Source organism: Squalius cephalus (assembly GCF_949319135.1).
Source record: "Squalius cephalus genome assembly, chromosome: 10".
Lineage (NCBI taxonomy): Eukaryota > Metazoa > Chordata > Actinopteri > Cypriniformes > Leuciscidae > Squalius > Squalius cephalus.
The window spans coordinates 38,812,169-38,830,858 of NC_137131.1; the positions used below are offsets into that span (position 1 = coordinate 38,812,169).

Genomic DNA, 18,690 nt, shown 5'->3' on the forward strand with positions numbered 1-18,690 from the left:
TATCCCATCAGAAATATTCATATGGTCTGTGGTTCTTCTGATATATTATCTATCCTATGAATAATTCTGACACAAAGATATCACATATTATCAAATGCCAGAGATAGCAATGTCATCTTCTGTTCTGCATTAGGGTCTTGTGATTCATTTATCGGCAGAATGACAGCTGTCCCTGTGCGTTGACATCAGCAGGGGCCGGGGAAGATTAGGACAGTATCATTTTTTATTTATTAAAGGTGTTAGTTTACATATCTGTAGCCTATCTGGAACTGAGATCTAGTCCTTATTCAGAACAATTACAAAAATAAATGCCACCTGGTGTCTTTGTTTCCATTAACAGTTCTTTGATGCTGCTTATGGAAAATGCTACACTAAAATATTCGGACAGTGTTTTCTGCATCTTTCTGTTGCATTTCTCTTTTTACCTAGCCTGGAAATCCAGACCTAAATCTAAAAGATTAATGGTCTGGCGTCGACTAATGAAAATCGACCAGGGGTGCGTTTCCCGAAAGCATCGTTGGCCAACTATGGTCGCAAGTTCCGTCGTTACCAATAGAGTTCAATGGACATTGCGATCATAGTTGGATAACGATGCTTTCGGGAAACGCACTCCAGCCCGAGGGGCGGCACCAAGCATGCATTTGAAAATCTCACTGCATGCAATTGGATAACACTACGACCAATCACAACAAGTTATCGCTTAGCTACCAGCGGAGCTAACTGGTAGATTAGACCATAGGCGTCGATTTCGGGGGGGACGGGGGGGGACGCGTACCCACCAGATTTCGTCATGAGTCATTTTGTACTTCCGTCCATATTAATTTGACTTTTGGTTCGATTTTTTTTACCGTTTTCAGTGGTTGTGAGGAGCAATATGAGAGAGAAATGTGGTAATCATTGTCTGACCCAACAAAAAAACATTATAATATTCATTTTATTTTATTTTTCCGTGTTCGCATTTATGAGGGAAAAAACAACGTGTCAGTTCTCGGTTACGGACGTGAGCGCTCTGAAAGCGGCACTAAAAGACTGCTTTAAAACTTTCACAGAGACCTCAAACAGAACAGCTGCCTTTCTTTAAAGTGAATTTCGTTTTGTATTAATTATATCTTAATTTTAATCAATGTTTCATGAACCAATTGCCTGGATTTAATAAATAAGAAGTAAATACAGAATCACGACATGGAGGCGCCGGCGAGTGAACTGGAGTTCGTCTCATAAATGAACCGAAACTCAGCGTATAATGCACATTCACATTCACAGCGTATTTAGACACATTTAGACGCATTCATAATCATTACTTTTACCGGTTCTTTGTGGCAAGCTTTATGCGTGCGGTCGTGCGCTTGAGTGCGACTATATTACGTAAGCTCATTATCCTGTAGGATAAGTAATTAAATTAATATAAAGGGGCGATTTGTCCACGAATGACTTAAATGAACAACTAGCCTACTACTAGTCGACTAGGAAAAAAACTTTTAGTCGGAAGCAGCCCTTATTCCACATATTTTCGAACCAGGCAACAGGACATCTGGGTTGAGCAAGCGATCCTGCGGAATGAACGAGCGGAGCGGAATATTCAGAAATGCGTTCTCCACTCACGAGCTCTGATCGGAACAAACCCGAACCTCACTGTCTGCTGAACTTGCGCAGAAACATCAAAATATAACCAGCTTTTTAAAATGTTTTTTAAAACTAAACACTATTTTAGCACAAATTATGAGCTTATTGGCGATTTTTTATATAATTATTGACAAAATTAGAATATAGTAAAAAAAAAAATATATATATTTTTTTTAAGTTTTGGGTGGGCCTGTTGAAAAGTGGGGCCGTGCCTGAGCTACAGGACATCGTCTTTCAAAACATAACCTGCGCGAAAGAGAGAAAAAAAATGAATGCGTCATTGTACCCAGCACTTCTGAAAATGCACTTCCGAATGCGTCTCTGTCCCCAGCACATTTCAAACCAAACTGACGCCCATGGATTAGACTCTTGCCGTATCCGGTCGGCAAAACAGCAAAAAAGTCCTTCTTGCAAAGGAACGATTCGAGCGGCGTCTTCTGTTCCTCTTTTAGATAAAAAGCCAAGTCTAACTCGTTCATTGTAGCGGCCAAAGCCATTTCAAACAACTGGTGTTCATCCATAGCCATCTTGCAATGTTTACTAATGACTTCGACATCACAGCGCTGTCGTCATCTCGCCTCTGGCCCGCCTATATCAGATAACCCGATGTGATTGGTGCAGCTCAGATCGAGGGGCATATTTAATGAGCATCATTACTAGACACCAGAGTAACTCGCTGAGCAAATTCAACTTGTGCTCTCGTGAGAACTCTGGATTACCAGGGTACTTTTTACCCAGTTCTTTTAACAAATTGTCACAATTATTGTTTTTTTTTTTTTTTTGGGGGGGGGGGGGGGGGGGGGGGTATTGCAGTGTTTGTTATTAATGACTTATCTGTGCACATCATTATTTTTTTAAATCCATGTGCCCTCGTAGTCTTTAATTAAAATAACGTTCCCTATTGCAACGACATCTCTTCTCTGATGACGTGTTTATTGGCGCAAGGGCAGGGCAACCTGTCACTCACATGAGATTGACCAATACGATTCAACGATCCAATCAATTCCTAATGGAACTTGAAATTGTTTTACTGTTTCGAGAAGCCATTTCACTCAGATATACTTCAGAAGAAAAAACGATCACAACTTAAGTTTCATGCTGACTTGAAAAAGCAAAAAGCAAAAACTATTACAAGTTATTGGTTTGCATTAATCAGTCTAAGCTGTTAGCTGTGTTTTGGAACATGTTAGGCCTATATTATACTACATAGTTAGCAGTGTTGTTATTGTTTGTTAAAACTAAAACTATTAAAAATAATTTTCATTAATTGAAATAAAGCTAAAATAAAATAAAATATAAATTTTCTATGTTGTCTTGACAACTATCTGAAATAAAATAAGTTTGAATTGAATTGCTAAAATTACTAAAACTGAAATAAAAATAATTTAAAACTAAATAGGAATATTAAAAAACACATTTTCAAAACTTAAACTAATATTAAAACAAAAACTGAAAATATAAAAATAACAGCTAATTTCAAATATTAATAAATACTATAATGGTATATTAATGATAAGACTGATAGGATCATTTCCATGCACTTGCCATGCCTACTTGTCTTGCAATAATAGGTTATTTGCTATTTGAAGTCTAGTATGTTTCAGTTAGCGTTAGCATAAAAACGGAGCTGGCATCTTGCACTCTGCTTCCTCGGTAATTCAATTCATTTGATATTAGTGGGTGTTTTAGCTGTACAGGAGGCAGAGAACACATTATCCCTCACTCCTCTGGTCATTTAAGTAAGTGGTCTAATGTGCTAGCCGCTCTCTCAGCCACCATACAGACCCTTTTTCTCACTAACCAAATTAGCATCTGCGCTAGACCACTCAATTAGGCCTGCACAAACTAATGGACCTCTGAAATTTTCTCTGCCTCTCAGTTTGGAAATCACTCTGAATTATTCAGTGTCAATCAATGGCAAACTCAGGAACACTCCATATTTATATAACTTTGAATATATACAGTATTGGAATTAAATATGATTTGTTATGCTGCGAGGGCAGCTGTCAGCTCGTCCACACCAAATTTATGAATATTTTCTGCAATAAAAAAGATTTTCTGCAACATTGTGTTTGGAGTCACTGTAACACCCACCAACTCGCCTGATGCGGGTGGATTTCAGCAGTGGCGTGTAACGCAGTCACTCCTACTAGCCAGCTTGGCAGGTTGAAAGGTTGCGCATCATTTTACTCATTCCCGCAGATTTTGCGCTCAAACCCAAAGTGCGAGCACATAAAGCCGCCTCTCAGTACTAAATTGAGTTTTTCGCTGCTTATTGCCCTTAAACAGTCAAATACACACAAAATAATGTCAAAAGGCCGGTCTTGGCAAGTATTCACGAAAATACAGTCAGTTATGTTTTAAGTGAACGTAAACCGTTGAGAAATAAAATGCATGTGTAACAATAATGGATCCGTGTGTCAGGTCTTAAAGTGACAGCAGCCTAATATACCTGCTGCCAAATATGAAATAATATTAATAATCTTTATATGGTAGTTTTTCCCTATGTTATCGATGTCAAAATTGTGGCCAGTGAAAATGCTGTGTGGCTAGTAACTTTGAAAAACCACTAGCCACAGTGGCTGGTGAGCAAAAAAGTTAATGTATATACGTGTCAGTAAGTCGTTCCCACGCCTTACTAATACGTCAGCACGTTTTACTAATTCATTCCCTTGTTTTAAGTAAATCGTGCGCACAATATAATAAATCGTTCTCTCGATTTACTAAACCGTGGCCTTGTTGTACTAATTCGTTCCCTTGTTTTAGTTAAATCAAAACAAGGGAACAAATTAGTTCAATGTGGCCATGATTTACTAAAACGAGGGAACTAATTAATACATCGTTGGAAGGAAATCTTAATTTGTGGCCATGATTTACTAAAATGAGAGAACAAATTCTTTATTTGTGGGAATGAATCATAGACTGTAATATGGACGTAGTGTCCGTGACGTCACCCGTAGCTTTCTGAAGAGCGTTTTTGAAGCCCAAAGTGGGTGGAGCCGGCCATCGCCATCATGGTAGCGCGTCACTCCCAGATAACCTAAAATGGGCAAAAAGGCGGGATTAGCTGAGGTGACATGACCCTAACAGACAGCAGACAAACTGCTATAGTGACAGCAGTGGCAATCCACCTGTCACTCAAGTGGCCACGCCCTTAATTATGCAGAACTTTAAGGCTTAATATGATTTAAACGGATGAGTTCTAAAAAAAATTCTAACCCCCCTCACAGTTGTCATGAAGGCCAAAATTAGCTATATAGACCAGGGGTTTTCAACCGGTGGTCCGCGGCCCCCTGGTGGTCCGCGGCGGCATTGCATGTGGTCCGTGACATGCATTCCAGCCTACGTAATTTCACTATTAAAATCACTTTTTTTCCATAAAAAAAAAGTTTGTCTTAAAAAAATAAAGGCAAGTCAGTCAGTAATAAATACATTGGCATTCAGTAAAGTGTCGAACCCATAAAAAGTAGAACCATTGTCCGCTTTACATAAAACAAATCACGACATGACCTTGTGTGAGTGAGTGAGTGGCGTTCACACCAAACGCGAATAGAGCGTCTGGCGCAAGTGATTTTCTTGTCAAGTCAATGTAAAGACGCGTTTACGCGCATCTGGAGGTCCTGTGGCGCGAATGAGGCGTTTAGCGCGGCGCGGACGCGTGAATGAGGCGAATTATTTGAGGGTGAGAGAGAGAGAGAGAATTCTGATTAGTCGAGAGGATATATCGCGTTTAGGCTAAAAATAGGTTCGGCGCTTATCGCGGTTTGGAAAGAAACTGCATCTTGCAGTAAATTTTAAACAAGGAAATATAGCGATTTGGCATGAAACGTTGATGGAGCAGTGAATAGGTTCAGTACACAGCAAAATGACATGACAAAGTCTTTTTTTTTTTTTTTAAATGCGATTTCCTCAATTCGACGTCCGACTGTGCTATCTGACAAAGGAATCCACACACTACACACACACACAATAGTGGGCCGCCGATTACTTGTTAGTCAGAATGGTGGTCCCTGGCACAGAACCAGTTGAAAACCCCTGATATAGACCAAAACCACTTTTTGTACCAGGCTGTAAACTGTATATTTTTCTGTCTAAGTCTATGGGATTGACTCTCTTTTGCAGCCCGTCTCTAGCGGCCAGTCGATGAATTGCATTATAAGTCACTTCCGTGTTGGATTCAAGAGAGAGATCCGAAGGTTGCCGCTCGGAATGAATTCTTAATTTTAATGGATAAACTACCTCATACAGTGTGACAACATGCCCCATGCCGTCATTGTGTGTTCAATGAACTGTATATACAGAAATTTACTAAATAAAGCTACCCTGAGAAATATTCACAGCTAAACGTGTGACAGTTAGCACAAGTTTATCAGTGGGTGTTCAATGAATTGATGAAGTTCATTATAGTGATGCATTCCTGTAATCTGCTAGTCTGCCAGCCGGATAGAAAGTATTACTGTCATTGATTGTATATCAGTAATGAGAAGAGACTGCCTTCCTCTGAGCAACACTAATAGACTCTGAGCTGAGTAATTAAATGGTGCGCTTAAAAAACAATTTCACGAGATTAATTAGCACACCTCCGTGGAGATGGGGAGGAAGCTTTTACTCTGTTTCAATAGATTGGAAATCTTTCTTTCTCTCGCTCTGTCATGCTTTTACAGGGCTCCCGCAGTCGCAGAAAACTTCAAGGGCTGGAAAATAAATGGAAATTTAGCTTAGAAGTCATGGATGGAAATTTCTGTTTTAAATATATATACACATGTGCTCTGCTTTAAACTCTTTCAGGTTTTGAGCTGTGGTACTGTGGGCTGTGCGATGCTCTTAATGTATAATAAGAGCTGTTCATGGGACACACTTCAAAAAAGCCTGCACACTCTAACAATGAAGTGGAGCCACCAACTGAAGATAAAACCACTACTTTAATGAGAAAGTGGCAAACGTTTCGTTCACATGGGACCTTTCTCAATAGGTGTGTTTGACTTGAAGAGACTGATCTTATGCTCTCTAATCGCTTTCACTACTTTGATGTCATACACCGTTCGGTCTGTGCAGCGCCACTTCGAGTCAAACACACCTAATGCCTCGGTGCAGGAGCAATCTTAATATTACATTTATATTAAAGGGTAACTCTTGCCAAATTGCAACTAGGCTATTTTTGTTAATCTACCCGAGTCAAAAGCATAATTAGAATGGAAACGCCACTTTTAAGATTGACCGTATTTTCGTAGTAGTCGATCTCCGAATGCAACGTAACCTGAACCATAAATTTTCGTAAAAATGCCAATATTTGAAATGTACACATTTGATTTCTCGCATCAAATGTTCTCAGAAGTGAATTTAGTGATGAAATAGCGTACGAAATTGTAGAAAAACGACTTACTGTATTGACCTGCCTCTCCTTCCTCGAATGCCGAAATGAATGCTGGGATATTTCTGCCGTCAAGTTCACACAAGTTACCAACCGATGCATCCTCGGTAAAATGGGCGTGTCAAGAACACTTCCGGGATTTTTACTTGTGTATTGGGTCAGTACTTGGGCAGCGACTGATGACATTTCACAAGTCCACAAGAACACAAGTACAGACAAGAACGCATATTGAGAAACTGCCTCAGTTCATTACTTTGCATTCGGAGATCGACTACTTTTAACTGGCAAAATTCCAGCCACCAGAAACACTAACTGATAAAGTGAGTCGTACAAAACCTTTCTTTTTAGTAAACTTTGTGTACACAAACAATGTTGTCAATGCTCGAGTTCATGTGTAGAGCCCCTGGTGATACTTCAAGCACAGTTTCATGTTGTGTTGAGCCTCCTTAGTGTTTTTAAAAATAGCGATTTTGATGCTATCACTGTAGTGCCCCTATATCACTCCCATTCAAAAGGCATTTTGATCAAAAATAAAAATACGGTCAATCTTAAAAGTGGCGTTTCCTTTCTAATTATGCATTTACACGAATGTTTGACTCGGGTAGATTAACAAAAATAGCCTAGGTTGCAATTTGGTGAGAGTTACCCTTTAATATTACTAGTTACATGATTACATGGATCGCATGGCCAACCAAACTATAGGGTATACTAACAATCCAGACAACATATTTGTGTATAATACATTAAATGAGCTCACTACACAATCTAATAAAGATTCTACCGTTGCTCTGCTTACCTCATCTGCTGCCATCAAGGTTGATCATGTGCTCTATAAGCGAGATAAACTGTCTTAATCTAAGGCTGCCTCTTATGCATTTACTTTCATGAGACAAGATTTGAGTCCATTACCTCTCCTATCTAAAGTGAAAAACAATAATAAAAAAAAAACTATCATCAGCTAGATATTGCTCTTTGTTAGTGCTTGTGTAGTGTGTAAAATATGCTCATAAACCAATACATTCGTTAGTCCAGTAACTGTCCTTGTGAATCATTGCCCAGCTAACAGATTTTTGTTATAAGAACATTCTGCAAACATTTAGTTTTGGTTATGGGAATGATAAAATGTCCCGTTTTCTTGACATTAGAGGAACGTGTTTTAAAAGATATGATGTTCCTGAAATGTTCTTTCCACTTAATTTTGATTAACAATTGAACATTCTAGGAACGTTGATTTGTAACATTCCAAGAACATGAAACTGACCATAAGGGTATATCACTCTTGATAAATATTCACGGTCCAGATGAATCTAAATTAGAAAGTTATTAGATGATCACAATTTTAAACTGATGGTATCAAAGTTAATTGACAAGCACTGGTCTCAGGCTAAAATAACAAATGTTTATGGAGAACATTGGGAAATAATGAAATACAAAATTAGGAACCTAGCTATTTCAATGAAATCGACTGCTTCAGTTAAAAGACAAAAAGAATATATTGTTATCAAAGAAATAATGCGCCTATCATTAAAGAAAATTTGAACACGCAGGAACTAATGGATTTATCATCGTTCAACTGGATAACATTTATCAAGAAAAAGCAGAGGGTGCATTTATCAGATCAAGATATAAATGGTTGGAACAGGGGGAAAGAAATACTAAGTACTTTTTCAATTTGGAAAAAAGAAATGGTGAATTGACCTCTATTCAAATGTTTAATTAATAATACAGGCACAGAGGATATCACAGTTTGTTACTCAGTTTTACCGAGGTCTGTACGCTCCTAACTTTGTGTCTTCAGATCTGAATGACTTTCTAGATAATGTTTTAGATAAAGCCAAAGTTATTGAGGACGATTTTAAATTGTTTTGTGCTGGTGATTTAAAGTTGGAGGAAGTTAAAGAGTCTATTGGCAACCTTAAAGATAATCGTTCTCCAGGTAATGATGGACTTGTCAGTGAGTTTTATAAAGTGTTTTGACATAAGTTGGCTCCATTTTTTGCAGGCCGTATTAGAATCTATTGAAAAGGGGGAACTGCCCTCCTCTTTAAAACAAGGTGTTATTAAATTAATTCCAAAGCCAAACAAAAATATTCTTTGTTTAGAGAATTGGAGACCCATTAGTCTATTAAATAATGATGCCAAATTATTTGCTTTAATCTTTGCCAAAAGATTTGAAAATATTATGGATGAGGAACAGACTGGATTTATTCAAGGAAGGCACATTAGTAATAATATTAGATTGATACTAGATATGGTAGACTACAATGATTATGTTTTAAATGATAGTTTTATCGATTTTCACAAGGCATTTGATACCTTAGAACATAACTTTTTATTTAAAGCAATTGAATGTTTTGGGGTTAAGTTGTGTCAGTTTGCAGATGACACTGCTTTACTTTTGAAAGATAGGAATGAAATCATTAAAGCAGTGAAATGCATAAAATCATTTTCAGATGTATCATGGCTAGAAATGAATATGAATAAATCTGTTCTGTTTCCTCTTAAAGAATGTAGTTTAACTAATTTCTGTAATATTCCAATTGCAAATCAAGTAACATATCTGGGAGTTGTTAAATGTAAAGATGAAAATCTGCGTAATAATTTAAACTTCAATCCAATTATTAACAAAACTAGTATGAGGTTTAATGCGTGGTTACAAAGGGATCTGTCAATTCAGGGGCGGGTACTTTTGTCAAAAGCTGAAGGAATCTCCAGATCAGTCTATGTGTCGTTATCATTGGATATTCCCCCTGAAGTTACCAAACAATTGGATAAAATGCTTTTTGATTTTATTTGGAAAAACAAGCCACATTATTTGAGAAAAGAAATTGTATGGAATCCCAAAGATCATGGTGGTTTAGAGGTGTTGAGTTATGATGCTTTGAACAATGTATTTAAAATAAATTCAATATTCACTATTTAAAAAATAAAGACAGTATTTGGAATTCCTTTCCTAACTATCTATTTAAACAATTGGGCGACCTCTCATTTTTATTGAAGTGTAATTATTCAATTGAAAAAATACCATTTAAGCTTGCAAAATTTGTTCTCATGGCATGGACACTGGCCTACAAACATAACTTTTCACCTAGGAGATATTATATTTGGAACAACAAAGACATCCTTTACAAAAAATAAATCTCTCTTTTTTGATTACTGGTTTGAAAACAATATTATATTAGTTAGTCAACTTTTTGAATAAATTTAAAATACCAGTTAGACCTAAAGACTTGTAATCCAGTTGTAATGGATGCAATCCCCCGGAAAGTATTGATCCTTCTTAGAAATGCATCACAGGAGGAAGATCTAAATTTTACAGATATCATCTTGGTAATACAAATATTTTACAAAATAAAGTCTCAAATAACTACATTAGGAATGTACTTAATAATATTGTTTACCCTCCAGCTCGCTTTTTCTGGTCATCTGTGTTTGGAGATGTAAATTGGCGTAATGCTTGGTAAACAGTGGAAAAATTCTACATTAATAACAAAGTAAAAGAAGTCTCTTTTAAAATAATGCATAGAATATATCCAGTAAAACGTGCTGGAACGTTTGATTACTCTTGTAATTTTTGTAAAGGTGAAAAGGAAATAATTTTTCTTTTATTTTTCCATTGCATACATACAAAAATATTTTGGAGCATTTTAAAAGAAAAAATTGAACATTTATTTGCAGCTGAGTGGATTTGACATAATGATACACTTCAATGATCATGGGATTGAGAAAGATAAGGCATACTTCATAAAATTGTTAATATTAATGGGGAAGTTTCACATTCATAAAATGAAATGGTCTGACTCCAAACCTAACTTTTCTTGTTTTAAAAATTATTTTAAGCTTTATTGTTCTGTTTTGTGTAATTGCACAAGTAAAAAATGAATATGTTTTTTTCTCATAACTAAAAAAGAGAGAGAAATGATCCTACTGCTCATAAAACATTCACTACTAGGCTTAAGAGATATAACCAGTTTAATTGGGAAGGATACCAAGCTGACTGAAGACGTTACTGTAGCTTAACCCATTAATAGATCTTCTAGGTACATCCTTGAAAATAAATTCCTTTTTTTTTTTTTTTTTTTTCAAACCCGGAGGTTTGAGATTTTGCTGCTCCATGTCAACTTCTCTCACTCGTTGTGACTAACCTATGTCTCTCAGACACTAGACATGCGTCAAAGCAGCCGGAGAAATTTCTCTCTATTTACGAATATGACGAGACGAGTGACAAGTGACGTGTGTTAGCAATTTCCTGTGAAAACCATCCCGTCAGGTGACAGGTTTAAAACATAAACACGTATAACTGGCTTACCATATTGAATCAGGGTAAGACAAAAACACTTTTTGGAAGAAGGATTGATGATGTATTGATCATTATCATGAAATCTAATCTGCCTATGCAATTTCATTTTGTGCAATTTTTTTTTTTGTGCAAATTATTGTCTGTATTTCAAATTTTTTCTATAATTTTCTTCTATTTTGTTGAAATATTTGTCAATTTTAAAAACTCAATAAATAAAGCTACCCCGAGATATATTCAGAGCTAAACATTTGACATTTTTTTTAGTCGTTATCTTCTCAGTTCTTGCGCATGCGTCGTGGTGGCGCTCTCGTGAACTCAGAGGCCCACACGGAAGAAAATGAATAGTTGAATAAAGTCGTTATTTTTGTGTGTTTTTTTGTTGTTGTTTTTTTCGCATAAAACGTATTCTCGTCGCTTGATAAACTTAAGGTTGAGCCACTGTAGTCACTTGGACTATTTTAACAATGTATTCCCACATGGAAATAACCTATATAAACATATCGTTAGCCTCATAGCATAATTGCCTAAGTCATTTTTTGTTTGTTCTTGTTTTCCAAAGAAATTGAAATATGACTTAGGCAATTATGCTATGAGGCTAATATGTTTTAATATAGGTTTTGATATAGGTTTTTAATATATGTGGCATATATAAAATTGGCCGTTTTCCTATATTATATGTACATATATGCACATATATGTACATATATGTGTACATATATATTTGTGCATACATGTACCTATATAGGTACATATATGCACGTATATATGTGTGCATATATGCATGTATATATGCACCTGTATGTTCACCTATATATGCACCTATATGTTAACCTATATGTTTACCTATATATAGTAAAATTATTAAAATCCATAGCTAGGCAACATAAATAAAAGCCCAAAATGTAGAAATTTACATTATGTATTTACTTAAGAACAATCAAATAGTACAAGAGCAAAAATAAGACAAAAAACTGAACAGAAAAAAAAAAAAAATCTTTTTGATCTTCTCAGCTCCGTGAGCTTCGAATTGATAGATGTGCCTATCTGAGCTAGGCATCATGTATGACAGTTGCCAAAGTGAGATATGAGCTACAAAATAACCATCCTGCCATGAGCTATATAGGAGACATATCTTGTATGTACATATAGGGCTTATATGTGGATATAAAGAAGCAATACAGGAGACCTATATGGCCTGTATATGCACATATATGCACCTCAATTTTGCCTATATGTGGCATATATACGCATATATGCAGCATATATATTATCATATATGTGCATATATACTGTATATAGGTTTCATATATGCGCATATATCCTCATATAGGTTCTTTCCATGTGGGTTTACTAACTTTTCTGGGCCGGCAGATCCATTACCTAGCATGAAGGAGTGAGCCAGCTCTCAGATTTCATCAAAAACTTACACTTCAGAAAGACTAGCCCAAATCCATTTCAAAAGGTTCTTTTTGTTGAAGGCTTAATTGCAAGGAAAACTTTATAAAGGGATAGTTCACACAGAAATGAAAATTCTCTCATCATTTACTCACTCTCATGCCATCCCCATTATAAAACCAAATGATAGAAAGATTTCAGACTCTTTTAACTATAAACCATCGTTTCAAGTTCAGCTTGACATAAATGTGCGTTGTGAAGATAATTTTTCCTAAAATTCTTTGATTGTGTTTATCTGAAGAAAGTGTTTATCATGGGTGGCATGAGGATGAGTAAATGATAGAATTTTAATTTCTGGGTGAACTATCCCTTTGAATCATTTTTTGAGTACTTTTTGAATGCTTCATGGATGCTTTATGCAGTAACAGACTGACCTCTGAGCGATCAGCGATCAGCGATCTGACCTTCATTATCATATCATATCCTGCTCGGCTTGACTGTATTGAGCGGGTTAGCATTTGACAGTGCTTCTCCAATAGGTCAGTGCTGAAGAGCAGATGGATTACCGTAGTGGAGCGTTATTGATTTCACTGCATTATAATGCCATAGACAGTATGACATTCTGGCCCGTAATTTGACCGTGATGTGGCAGATCACTCGATAGATCTTAGACCAGTTTCCAAGCATGACATCACATCCCAACATATCCCTTTACCCAGAAATTTTAACAGCACCCTGCAAGCTAAAATCTGAAATTCATACCCAAGACCACTGCATTTCCAGCGCTTGTTTTTGCATGTTGCGTCTCTTGCCACATTAGAAAATATTTGCTCAAATAGGATGTAAATTAATGTTGTTGTTCTGAGTTCTCGTAGATGATTTGTGTCCATGTGTCAGTGGCGCTCCTCTCATTGAGCTGATTGGAAATAATGTGCTCCTCACGCAGGAGGTAACAATCCCAGCAAGAGGAAATGAGACAAATGATGAGGAACTCTGTGACAATGAGCAGACCACGTCTCACAGCGCGTTCACTCCGGCATGAGCACGCTATTCTGAGCGCAGAGCGATTTCATTGCCGAGATAGAAAATTGGATGTTTTATGGGGGTTGTTTTTCTCATTTTCAGATAAATATCACTTGTAAACTTGTTTTCTCTTTGAGACTGTGAAATATTAAAGGAAGTTTCTTGGCTATCACCTGTATCATTTCTCTTCTACATTCAGACTATGAGAATATAATGTGGTTAGATTCAGGCTGTCGTAATGAAGTATGGGAGAAGGTTTCTCTGTCTGAATGATTAGCTGTTCTGATATAATTAGCAAGGAAATCGTGTTTATGTTTAATCGGCATCTTTGTCTTGTTCAGTTGAACTGCCTAAACATTGTCGGCGCTCTGACGCTCTGTTGTTTTTCCACTTATTCTATCAAAAAGGCCATTAGAGAATGTATAAAAATGTGTAAACATCCTAAAACAAAATAACAATTGTTTTTAAACTGGGGTGATATAGGCAGTCTGCAGAAAGTTTCAGCAAAACATATTAAAACTTAGAAAATATAATGTTGCAATTTGCATAATTTGACAATTATTGTTTGCTCTGTTTTATGAAGACTGGGTGGAAGTCATGAGATTTATTATAAATATATTTTTTTCTATTTACAGTCAAAAATTATTTCTCTTCAGGTACTATTGTAATGGTGGGTAGAAAAAAGATACAGGTACACTGTCAGGTAAATATTTCCCAGATTATATTTCACACATATTTATAATTATCATTAGCCTGGCTAACGTCAGACCTCTTCTCATTGAGACGTGGTCTGGGAACCACATGTTCATTTTCTCGTATTTGAGGTGTGGTTTACGAATGCCCAGAGCCGTTTATTGGGCGATACGAATGTCTATCAAATGCGTCTGCACGTAGCTCATAGCCAATCGTTTCAATTATACCAGATGACATATGTAGAGCGACAGAAATTCGACGAGGAAGAAGACGAAATAAACTTGCGTTCTAAACTACTTAGAACACTATCTAAGGCTGCATCGAAAGGTAACTTCGCGTCTGATGCCATGTTGGATCCATAGATATAAACAAACTGCTTCGGTGTGTCGCATAGACGTCGTCATCGTCTTGCTGCTCCCTCCCCGTTCTGTGATTGGTCCCCTCGCTGAGGCGAAAATCTGGTCCATGGAATCCAGGCTGCCTAGTAGTGTGAATAAAATCCATGATAAAATCACGCTGCGCGCAAGGCAGCATGGGGAATCCCAGGCTAAATTATCATAATATATTATATTAAATATCATATAAATGTGATGTTTATGTCTTTATTTACACTACCATTCAAAAGTTTGGTACAATTTAGATCTTTTACTCAGAACTATAGAAATATTTTTACCTTTTTTTAAAGAAGTCTATTATGTTCACCAAGGCTTCCTTTATTTGATAAAAAAAAAATATATATATATATATATATATATATATATATATATATATTGTGAAATATTATCACAATTTAAAAGAACAGCTTTCTATTTGAATATATTAAATTTATTCCTGTGATGCAAAGCTGAATTTTCAGCATCATTACTGCAGTCTTCAGTGTCACATGATCCTGATATGCTGATTTGCTGCTCAAGAAACATTAATTATTAAAATGTTGAAAATAGTTGTGCTGCTTAATATTTTTTGTGGAAGCTTTGATCATTTTTTTTGTTCCAAAGAACTGCATTTTTTTAAATAGAAATCTTTTGTTACATTATAAACGTCTTCATTTGATCAGTTTAATGTATCCTTGTCAAATAAAAGTGTTCATTTCTTATTTACTTTCTTTCAAAAAAGAAAAATCTTACCGACCCCAATCCTTTGAATGATAATATGTAGCAGCAGGTTTAGGAAGAGGGTCCCTCCCAGCAAATCATTATATTTGGAGGTCTGTGGCTTCAAAAGGTTTGAAAACCCCTGACTTACAGTAACATTTTGTGAGGTTTACCTCCTTAGGAATAGTTCACCTAAAAGTAGCAGTTCTGTCATCATTTACTCAGACAGAAACAGACTTTTTTTTTATTTTTTATTTTTTTTCTAGAGGCCTCATCCTCTGTGTTCTCTTCCCAGGAACTTCTACTACATCACGCTGTTGCGGGACCCCGTGTCGCGTTACCTGAGCGAGTGGAAGCACGTGCAGCGCGGTGCCACGTGGAAGACGGCGCTTCACATGTGCGACGGGCGTCCTGCCACCCCAGACGAGCTGCCGTCCTGCTACAGCAGCGAGGACTGGACCGGCGTGTCTCTCGAGGAGTTCATGGCCTGCCCCTCAAACCTGGCCAACAACCGGCAGACTCGCATGCTGGCCGATCTCAGCCTGGTGGGCTGCTACAACCTGTCCTCCATGAGCGAAGAACGCCGCGCCGAACTGCTCCTCAGCAGCGCCAAGCGCAACCTGCGGCGCATGGCCTTTTTCGGCCTGACTGAGTTCCAGCGCAAAACACAATTCCTTTTTGAGAGGACGTTCGGCTTGCACTTCATCGCCGCCTTCACTCAGATTAACGGGACCCGGGCGGCCGGGGTCACGGTGGGGACGTCCACCCGGAGGCGCATAGAGGAGCTCAATGCGCTAGACGTGCAGCTGTACGAGTACGCCAGGGAGCTTTTCTCACGCCGCGTGCAGTACTGCCACCATCAGGAGCGACAGGAGGAGAGGAAGAGGAAACGAGAGCAACGCAGGAGAACGAAGCAACAGAAAACCTCACAGATTCAGCAACAGGAGGACGACGAGCGAAAAGATGCGGAGGAGGAGATGGAGTTAACCGGGGTGACGGAGGACTACAGCAGTCAGGTGGTGAGGTGGTGATGCCTTGCTCTCTGGTTATGTTCAGAATAACATACTACTCTCACCATCTCTGCAGTATATAATATGATGCTTACTACATTTCTCAAAGGCTCTGTTTACACCTGGTAATAAGATGCGTTTTGGTCGATCAGATCACAAGTAAACGAGGGAGACATTCCCGTTTAAACCTTGTGTTTTATTCTGTCTCTTTTGTCCACTTTCAACCACTTCTGTCCTGATTTCTTCGAGGGGAGGGTCTATAGGCGGGAAAATGTATGGGGTTTTTCAGATCTTTCAATCTAATGGACAAAATAAGCTTGCGCAATTTACAGATGAACGTGCCCGGAGACGACGGAAAAACATACGGAGAGTAGCAGCTTTCGTTTCTGCTCTGACAGTCGCAAGATGACGCCGAAAGTTGTGAGTGTGTGTTAGAAATCAGGAATGGTGAGAGAACGTTGTGCTTGGTATGTTTTTTTCGTCTTCAAACCAAACTTGGGTCTCCAGCCTACAAAGTTTAAATCCTGTCTGTCTAGAGCGCCTCCCATGTTTACACATTAGGTTAAAAGGTGGAGAGTAGACGTTTTTTTGTGGCTGTTCGAACGCATTCCTCCAAATGAGCGTTTACACTGCGAAAACAGTCCGGTCTAATGCGTTTAAAAGTGGAAAAGCTCAAAGCGTTTTAGACCCCGTTTATACCTGTATTTAACGGCGTCCACTTGTGATCCGATCGACCAAACCACATCTTAATACCAGGTGTAAACAGGGCCAAAGTGGGCATTCGAAATAGATGTGGTTCATGAAACAAAACCAGACATAAAGAGACAACTCAACAAAGCACCAAATTTGTATATTGTATGAAAGTAAACAAAAATGTTTTTAAGATAAAACATTTAATATAACTGCATAACCAACAATATCCAAAATTATTTAGATTATTCCCCTGAGAAACTTTGCATTCACTCGAAAAGAAAACTAAAGTTTTGTGAGCTTTACTTACTGTTTATAGTATACAGCATACTGTATATTTCATAGTATTCATTTAGCAGTAAGCTAGTATTCTATTCTGAACATAACCTCTGTCTGTTTCCATTCATCTTCATCCTCTCCAACAGGTCTCCTCCTCCTCCTCCTCCTCCTCCTCCTCCTCCTCCTCTTGTGTCTGATGGTCAGTGAACCCGGGCCCATTTAAGAACATCATAAAGAACTTTACCAGCAATTGTAATGTTTTAATCCATTCTGATGAAATTGGGAACTGAAAGTGTTTCACCCTACAGTTTATTGTCATCACAATATGGTGGACAAAAACCATGACTATAATAGCCAATGAAGTGATCTAAGAGGAGCAACAACTGAATGTTATTTGACTGAAAACCATTTTGCAATACCAAACAGCAATTTCCTCTGTTTGTTTTTCTGGTTTGGAAAATGTTAAAATAAGGGACATGTATATGTACAGTGGACACGCGTCCAAAAGGTCTGGTTGGCCTACTTGAATCTTTTTGTGTTTGCCTGTTTTCCTCAGTTTGTAAAGGGTGTGAGATTGTTGGATTATACAAATGAAACAAATAGAATGAGAATGATGTTTGCATGGTCACAACTAAATTTATTTGTTTTACAAGTGTACTTATTGAGTCAAATAAAGTATTATATATCTGAAAATAATTAGCATCTGTTCATTTAGCTCAAAACATTTTTCATCAAAAGTGGCTCTTTTCCATACAGTTAAAATGTATAATTGTTTATAAGAAAAATTATATTGTTACATCACATTGTCTTGTCTAGTGCATATTTACAGTACGTATGTTAATTTACACACTGCAAGAATAGCCTGTATTTGAGTGAAATTCCAGAATTGTCAGCCTATCTGACTATCTATAGCGCGATGAATGTTTATTCAACAGAGAAGCACACAGCCATCTCTCGAATTTTGTGTTTGAACTTCCGTTTTTTTGTTGTTTTTTTTTTGCTTTTTTTTTTTTTGGTTTCTCCCGAGGCAGCGGTGGCATTTTCCTCTGAACTTTCTGTGTCCCCTGATGGCTTGGCTATAACCTCGGAGACTGACTCTAAACTTCCTGCCAGCCGTGACACAATCATGGAGGTCATCCTCGAACGGCCTGTCTGCCCTGACAAGCCCACGAATGTTGCCTGTGAAAATCTTGTCCGCCCTGATACAAATAA

At 37.5% G+C, this 18,690-nt stretch overlaps 1 protein-coding gene across 2 annotated transcripts in view; it reads left to right on the forward strand.

Annotated features, from left to right (window-relative positions):
- The window catches only part of hs6st3a (heparan sulfate 6-O-sulfotransferase 3a), a 46,944-nt gene extending 28,840 nt beyond the window's left edge, over window positions 1–18,104 (forward strand). For both annotated transcript variants that reach the window (XM_079883765.1, XM_079883766.1), the window contains one exon: window positions 15,795–18,104. In XM_079883765.1, the coding sequence (XP_079739891.1) occupies window positions 15,795–16,530 (736 nt within the window). In that variant the 3' untranslated portion in view covers window positions 16,531–18,104. The remainder of the gene's footprint in view (window positions 1–15,794) is intronic.
- The last annotated feature ends 586 nt before the right edge of the window (window positions 18,105–18,690 follow it).